Raw genomic sequence first — 8718 nt, forward strand, 5'->3', positions numbered from 1 at the left:
ATATGTTTACATCAATAACAAAAACTCCACTATGGCGCATCAATAATGAAGCCTTGCTCTGACTCCGCTTAACAAAATTCCCATTCGCTCCATCCACCGAGCAGGCAAACCCCCTTTTGAACACGTCAAAATGAGTTTACTTTGTGGTTTCGATGGCTGCGATTGGAAACTGCTTCCGCGGAGTATGCAGTATCGAGTTTGGAGTACCGAGTACATTCATCCACACACAGATACATAGAGTTCTTGACGTCCTCAACACAAAAACAACAGTACCAATGGCAACAGGGATTACGTTGGGATTGCAGCAACCACTTGATATTTTGAAAGTGAATACGTCCACAGTCCGATCGGAGATTTGGTATCAGCGGAGATTAGGGGTTGCTTAGTGCTGGATGCGGAGACATGGAATTCATTTCTAATTAATAAACATGTGTGGTTAATTTCACCAGAGAATAATGCTAGGAAAACATTGAGCAAGAAGCCCTACCAAGCAGGACTTAAACAGCAAATGTAAAATGTAAATGTAAATGCAAGAGAATGCATTTAAAAGAGAATATAAAAAAAGTAATGAGCAATTCGAACCAGGCGTGCTTTCCTAGCAACAAACTCGAACTGGTTCAAACTAAATATATGGCAACCCATATTCAGATAGTATATATAATATTTAAATCTGTGTTTGATAAATTCCTACAATAATATTCCTAGAAAAGGAGCCCTCGACATTAAGCTTTACTAACAAAACAATGTATCTTGTCAGTTAAATATTACAAGCCATATAGGACACACACGCTTACACCAATATATTTTAGTCCGGCAATTAGTTCTAGCCCTTTCGAAGATCAAAACTACACCTACTTACAAACAAGAATGGACGGGGACCAAGTGAGGGGCATCCTAAAGTCGGGGAACAATAGTGCGCAATTTAGCCTCAAGGCGGCCAAATTCGATGAGGTCAACATACTGGCCACGTTCCACCCAGTTGGAAAGGACTACGGCCACATGATCATCGACGAACCGAAGACCCCTTTCGTCTTTGAGGACGATTTGCCAAAAGAATTGGATACAACTGCCCTGATCGAAAAGCTGCGACTGACTTCAAAGTCAGAAATGCCGGCATTTGGCATCGACGGAGACTCGGAGGAATCCTCGGCGGACGAAGACTATCCCGAATCTGTGGAGGAAAAAGTGCGAAGGATGGAGTTTGAGAGGCGTCGTAAATTGCACTACAAGGAGTTCTATTCGGTGCCACTGGCTCGACGTCTTATAGCCGAGGAGTTTGCCGATTTGACCAGTGCGGAGAGTAGTATTCACTGCGAAAGAGTAGGGGAGTCTTGTGAGGCATGCAGTGAAAGTAATCAAACAATCGACGGCGAAGGGAGCAACTTGACAAAAACCAAATCCTCATATTCTGTCAGTCAATCCGATGAAAGGTTATCAGATCATTCTGAGCCCGAGCCAGGTTTCTCCCCCAACCATCATTGCTACCAAAAACTGAAGGCCGAGCTCTTCAGCAAACAAGAGCCCGAGGAATTGGCCTCTTTAACTCACTTGCATCGCCTGCCATCGGTCGTCGACGATGAACCAAGCCGCGAGCCTCGGGTCCCATACCCTTCTGTCATACCGTTTCAAAGAAATACCCTACAGGACAACGAGACTTCACGAAAAACATCGACCGAAAAGTCGGCTCCTGCTCGTATATGTAAATCCAACCCCGATAAGCGTGGTGGAACTTCTAAGAAAGAGACCCGCTAAATCATTCCATCATTTACACCACGTAGAGGTCTTCAAAATTTTAAAGTTTATTTGAACAATCTTGTACACAGAAAATGATTTGGGATTAAAACTATTGTGAGCTTTATAAATATTTAAATTTCAAGTTAACAGAATGTATCTACACCCGTTACTTGTAAGTAAAGTAAAAGGGTATAGTAGATTGGTTGAAAAGTGTGTAACTGGTAGATGGAAGCGTTTCCAATCATATAACACCGTTCGTCGGTTTGTGCGTCTCTCCGTCCGTATGAACGTCTTTTTATACCCGTTATTATACTATATCTAGTTAGTAGCTAGTTAAAAATTATTAAAATTAGAAGGAACTTTTTCTGATCCTATAAAAGGTATGCATTATTAATCAGTATCAATAGTCGTGTCGATCTGTCCATGTTCGTCTGTCCGCATAATACCAGAAACTAAAAAAGCTAGATTGGAATGCCGTTTTCAGAAAAAGACGCAGCGCAAGTTAATTTCCTGATGTTGACACGCCCACTCTAAACCAGACATTTGACATTTTTAAAAGTTTTTTTTATTTCTTCTCCCAATTTCCATCGATATATACCATATATTTATCAATTTCTTGTTCGCACTTCCTCTAGCCGAGTAAATGATTTATGATAGTCGGATATAGCGTTCTTCCTTATTTTCTTTCTATTATAAAAGAAAACATATTTAAAAAATAAGAACTTTTCTCAGAATTTCTCTTTGCAAACTACAGGATAAGGTTTTGTAATTACTTCATCACAAAAAGTGTCTCTAATAATTTTCGGTCATTCCAGTCCTAATTGTGCCCTGTCTAAGCTGATTAGAAAATTTCAGGAAAATTCCAAATATCATTGGGAAGGCTAATTGCTAGGATGCCGATATGATTAGCCCTCTAACCTTCAGTTGCTCCATCTATTATTACTTTGCCACCGAAGGTTCACTGGTGTAAGGAATATTTAATTACACAATGCCCTGACGGTAATCACCATTTGGCCAAATCCAGATACAAGTTTGTCCAATAACTTATTTTGGCATTTTGCTTCGTGATTGAAAATTCCTTTTGACAGTCCAGGCAGCCGAAGAGTTTTCCTTCCGGCCAATTGCTTTTATTCTGATTTTATCCTCTGGTCATTCTAGTTGTGAAGAAAACTGATTTCTGGTCTTTAAGATAATTCCTCGAATATTACAAGTGCAAAAGCACTAGAAATAATTATGCAAAATGTTTAATTTAGCCATTAAATGCCGTAGCAGTTCAGTTTTATTATTATTAAGCTTTGGTCTAATCGTTTCGCAAATGAAAGGACAACACAAAACCGGATGGTGGTTGTGTGAAGTGTCATGAATATTTATAGGGGCCATGTTATCATTGAATAGATTTCAATTAGATTTATTTGCGAATACTTTCGGAGAAGAAAATGAGTAAAGGAAAAGAAGTTAGGTAATGTTGAAATTGTAAATACAAATTAAACGTTAAGGTCAAGTATTTCATAAGGAGACTGTGGGTCATAAGACGACAGGTTAAGCATGCCTTTGTCAATATGTAAACTATAATTGTACAATTGTTTCGTAGCATTTGAGAACTTATTTCAATATTGACAATTTTATTAAATGCACTGGCCATTAAGAAAAGCGCCCATTATTTTCCCACCTTCAGCGAAGCTTTCCATTTGCAAGACATTTAATTGTTGATCCTTAACTCAAGGCTTTTAAGTGCATTTAAACCGAAAAACACTTAAATTGGACAAACAACATGGATGGCTTAACCCGTTGGCAGCATCCTTAACCCCGTGAAGCCATTTAATGCGAACTTGCCATTTGGCCAGAAGTGATGGCCGAAGTGAAATTTAAGTTGGCTCCAATTGATGGTCGCAGCATCTTTGTCTCCGTCCGTTTTTCCATCTTCTCCGGAGTCGAGTCCGGTTCTTTCTGGCATCTCCGTCTCCGGCTTGGTCTCCGTAACAATTGCCGTGTACATTTCATTAAGTGCATAAGCCCGTCTGGCTGTCAGCTCTCCTCCCTGCCTTTATTCCCTATCATTCCTCCTTTATACCACTTTCTCCGCTTCCCTTCCTTGCCACTTCTGACTGTTCCGTTCGTGTGGAGCGTTTTTAAGCCGGAAAATTATTTTTAATGCTATTTACACTCACAAATGAAAATGCAAGCGCAAATAAAGGCCGCCAGCAGTCACGAACTGGCCAACAACTTAACTGACATAAATGCTACTGGGCAAGAAAAAAGATATATACAAACATATATATTTTGCAAGACGAACGTCGAATGAAGCTATATAAGCGACAAGATTCCCTTACCAATTTACAACGATATATTTCTTTGAGTTTTTAGAACAATTTACCGAATATATTCTTATTATAAATGTTTAAATGTTGTGGACACAGGCTATTGTTTTACTTATGATTACGGTTCAGGGAAGTGGTCCGTTTAAGTTGTAATTAAAGCAGTTATCTTAAGATGAGTCGTAGTTATTTCTCATATATAATATTTCCCTTCTTAAAAAAACTATTAAACTCACACTGCTATAGGGCATTAAAAAAACACTGAAACTGGTCCAAAAGTGAGGGCAAGAACTGCCTTAAAGCAGCTGCCCAGTTTCCATGTCTGGAACGACCTGAACGCGTGTCGCTAAAAAAGTTCGGCTAAATATTTGCGAAAACATTTTCGCTATTTGCGGTGGCATTTCGTGAGGCATGCGGCATCTCCGCTGCGCTCCCTTCTTCATTCCGTACACAATCCTCATTCCGTCATCTCACGTTGCAAGTGCAGCACGCAAGAAAATCCCAGAGGGATGGGGTTCTTTCGTGGAAAATGGGGATTGAGCTGCACTTGCTTCGCTGGGGCATCAATTTTCATTTTGATAAATTATAAAATGGCCCAGCGCTGGCACCCAGAGCACCAAGCACTGAACACCGAGCACATCCTCGGCCGAGGGATAAATGGATTGCCTGGCGATGGCCAACGTTAACCCATGGCAGTAGCCTTGAAAATTGAATGCCAATGGATTTTCGAGAGGAGACAACAAAGCAGCTTAGATGGTTTAATGAATGGGGTATATACTGTAAGAAGCGGTTCTGGTAGCCACTTTATTGATACATCAATCATCGTAGCTGATAGCTGTTTAAAACCACTTTTGCTGCGGTTTATTGAATTAATGGATGGCCTGACTTCTTAAGCTTTAAACTGAATTAGGCTTATAAGATTTCAACCTTTAGGAACATTCCTACAACTTTCTTTATTATGACAGCTATATAATAATAATATTTAGTTTCTAAATTATGTAATTAGTTAAGTAGTATCATAAAAATACCTTAATTGCCTTACTTAAAAAATTATAATACTGTCGAAACTGGTTTTGTAACAACGGTTTAAAGAACTTCAACGGGTTAAAAGCCATAAAGAAAGTGGTCAGGAATTTTTTTAGATAGGGCGTATCATCATTAGGAGCTGAATTTTTCACAATTCTTTCCCTTTTCCTTTAGTTTTCTTTTCTCCCTGTCTCTGTCATGTAAATATAGTGTTGCAAATGTGGCCAGCAAGTGACATTGTTTAATTGATTGCCTCTCAACTTTTCTCTTTTTTCCACCAAACTAGCTGGAAAAGCTAATAAAGATTTATGTAGTTTTAAATTTGTTGATTTTTTTTGTGCACCTGGTCAAACAAAAAACTGAAAGGACTTTGGAGTGGGTCAGGACTCAAAATGGTTGTGTCACGAACTGGAGGTCAGGGCCACGCAGGTCACCCTTTTTTCCTACTTCGCCTAAACAAATATGGAAATGCACGCAGGCAAAGAGCGAGCACGTAGTCAGGATAAGAACCGGAAAAATGTCCTTTGGTCCTGTTTTTCTGTACAACTTTGTGTCTTTCTTTGTTTGTTTTTATTCGTAATCAATTAAAGGATAAGGCAATCTATTAGAAAGGCAGCTGCGCCCCCTTCCTATAGGATTGGCGTGACTTGTTTACTTAAATTACCGCAGCTGTGGAAATTTAACCCCAGCTTCGTCACTCCTTTTTCATGTTTAATACATAATTATCTTTCAAGCACGCATGAATATTTTAATATTTTCGCACAAATTATCTACAAATTGGAATCAATGAATATTTAAAGCGTTTAAGGGTGAAACGAAGCAAGCCTATTATTCATTCAAAAATTGTTTTGTTTTTAAAGCTAATTACGACGGAATCTGAAAAATGCCAATTTAAATGTTTTATGTGATAATGTAATGAGAATTCAATTAACACATACATATGTACAATTACAAAATTAAAATTTCGTTAAGTGTGTAACTCAATTTATTACATAAAAGAAGGAATATAATATAATATAAGTGAATAAAAGTGTATCATGGAAATGTATTTCCCATTTTCTTCGTTTCATGTTTATGGTTACCAGCCGCCATCCGTTGTTGTAGCAGCAGTAGTGCTGTAGTTCTGATTAGAGTTATTGCCTCTATATCGGTTGCTACCATTGCCATTATTTCCATTCCCCCAATTGTTATTGCCCGATCCCATTCCGTTTGGACCACCAGGTGGTCCACCCATTCCGTTAGGACCACCAGGTGGTCCACCCATTCCGTTTGGACCACCTCCCATTCCATTTGGTCCACCCATTCCGTTTTGTCCGCCCCTACCGTTATAGCCACCCTGCCCCCCCATTCCATTACCACCCATTCCTCCTGGACCCATTCTATTACCACCCATTCCGTTACCGCCCATTCCACCTGGACCCATGCCATTTCCACCCATACCGTTTCCATATCCTCCCCTGCCACCCATTCCATTTCCGCCCATACCACCCATGCCCATTCCGTTACCACCCATTCCTCCTTGTCCCATTCCATTGCCGTTACCGCCTTGACCACCCATTCCACCTGGTCCCATTCCGTTCCCGCGCATTCCATTGCCACCCATTCCATTTCCATTCTGTCCACCCATTCCGCTTCCATACTGAGCACCCATTCCATTTCCGTTTTGTCCACCCATTCCGTTTCCATACTGACCACCCATTCCATTTCCACCGTTTCCGCCGCTATTCATTCCATTGGGCCGGCCCATTCCACTGCCACCCATTCCATATCCTTGCTGGTTAGCCTGACGTTTCCCACGCTTCAAGGATTCACCTTCAAGAAAATATAGAACATAATTACATGTAAATAACATTAATTATTTGATCATCGCTATGATAAAGATACTTGTTGTATTTGGTAGAATTAATAAACGAACCTGAAGTAGAGGAGTATTGCTCCTTCTTTACACAAGTCGGATACTTCCCGCATTGAGCGTTTTCAAGTTGATTTGAGCCTGTACAGGGCTCTCTGGATATAATGCACTGCTGACCAGGAGCACAGGAAATGTCCCGGCAATCACGACCGTATTCTGTTTATATATTTACAAAAAAGAATAATCCAATGCGCTGAGTATTTGTTTTTAAAGGCTTACTCGTAAATCCGTGAGCACTACCCACTATAGCTATTAGTAGGCATATACTAAAATATTGCGCCATTTTCAACGTTGTCTTTCCACTTAAATTTTTTTTGAAATGACACTCATTTTTATACATTTGTGACCAGCATGCATGAAAAGGTTTACTAATTATTTCTGTCAAAGTAAATTTACCAAATGAACACATTACGCCGCTTTCATTTAATTCCACCGATTAATTGACACCAATTTTGAGATAGTCACGGCATATTTATTGAATTTATGAATACATATTTCATTAACTATTGGAATTGCTTATTAAAATGTAGCCATGAACTTAACCAAGGCTAAGAAACAAATTAAATAAAATTAATACATTTCTAAGTGCGAAAACTGCCACGCAATTCATCAAAAATTACTTTTTAAACGAGCCGACTTGGGCATGTCTGTCCATCTCTCCGTACGATCGTCGAGATATCAGGAATATTTATGGTGGTTTCCAATGCGACCGATTGGCTTCTAAAGATACTGGACTAAGAGTAGACGCCTTAAATGGCCGAATGGTTGAAACATCTCTAGTAGATTCAGTTTTTAGGTCAGTGTTAAGGTGTGTAGTAAACTTTGAAGATGACTGTGTGCTAAAACTCTATTAAAAAAAGTTTTGATTATTCTTATTTCATTATTTTTCTCGCCTATTTCTTTCGTTATGGCAATGAAATTTAAAATCTTCTTTCTTGCACTCCCACTAGCTAAGTAACAGGTATTTGAAAGTCGAGTTGACTACAGCTTTATTTTTGTTTTTACACATATCCTACTAGATATGCTTTCCTGCAATGTCAACTGCCTACTTAGCGCAAATGAGATTTTCTTGGCCTCAGAGTCCACAATTTACGAGCATAACAAATGAAACAAAGTTGTATTCTGGCCTCCGACACTTGGGTATCTTCCATAGAAGTCGAAAAAGTTTAGCCCACGAAATGTTAAAAAATAAAAGTGGGAATATGTAGCTGCATCTTTATGCGCATATGTAAACATTTCCTGGCTACATGAACTTCAAAAATCCCATGGCTAAACTACTTTGGTTCAACACGGCCTCAACTTTTTGCCCAGTTGAAAAAGTTTGCAGCCCCAAGAATGCATACTTCATCCTTATATATATCTGTCCCACAATGGTGTTATAATTCACAACTTGAACCGGAACTGCGCGTTAAAACTTTCACTTGAAGGAATGCGGAAGCAAAATTACTGCAGTCAACATCGTTTATAATTTTCTTCAAGAAGTACTCTTTTTCAAGATTTGATTTTATTTAGTTAAAGTATATATTTGTTCCCAAAAAATGGCAATGTAAAGTAACCTTTTTTTTCCGAAAAAGGCATGGCTCTTGTTTTGCAAACTATGCATGTACATATAATAAAATGATAAATGTAACCCTTTGAAAGGCAATACAATGTCGAAAAAAGCCTTCTGAAAGGGTTTAACTAACAATTGAATACAAAAAACCAACTTGTACAGATTCGAAAATACTTTCA

At 39.0% G+C, this 8718-nt stretch overlaps 2 protein-coding genes across 2 annotated transcripts; one reads left to right on the forward strand and one right to left on the reverse strand.

Annotated features, from left to right (window-relative positions):
- The first annotated feature begins 724 nt into the window (after window positions 1–724).
- LOC6529475 (protein phosphatase inhibitor 2) lies at window positions 725–1862 on the forward strand. The gene has a single exon (XM_002090441.4). The coding sequence runs from the start codon at window positions 868–870 to the stop codon at window positions 1750–1752; it is 885 nt and encodes a 294-aa protein (XP_002090477.1). The 5' UTR covers window positions 725–867; the 3' UTR covers window positions 1753–1862.
- Window positions 1863–6037: 4175 nt separating this feature from the next.
- LOC6529477 (glycine-rich cell wall structural protein 1.0) lies at window positions 6038–7279 on the reverse strand. Its single transcript, XM_002090443.3, has 3 exons — window positions 7207–7279; window positions 6991–7143; window positions 6038–6887 (listed from the first exon to the last, which is right to left on the reverse strand). The coding sequence occupies exons 1-3, from the start codon at window positions 7268–7270 to the stop codon at window positions 6154–6156; spliced, it is 951 nt and encodes a 316-aa protein (XP_002090479.1). The 5' UTR covers window positions 7271–7279; the 3' UTR covers window positions 6038–6153.
- Window positions 7280–8718: the final 1439 nt, after the last annotated feature.

The sequence above is a fragment of the Drosophila yakuba genome, chromosome 2R, assembly GCF_016746365.2.
Source record: "Drosophila yakuba strain Tai18E2 chromosome 2R, Prin_Dyak_Tai18E2_2.1, whole genome shotgun sequence".
In the NCBI taxonomy this organism is placed as follows: domain Eukaryota; kingdom Metazoa; phylum Arthropoda; class Insecta; order Diptera; family Drosophilidae; genus Drosophila; species Drosophila yakuba.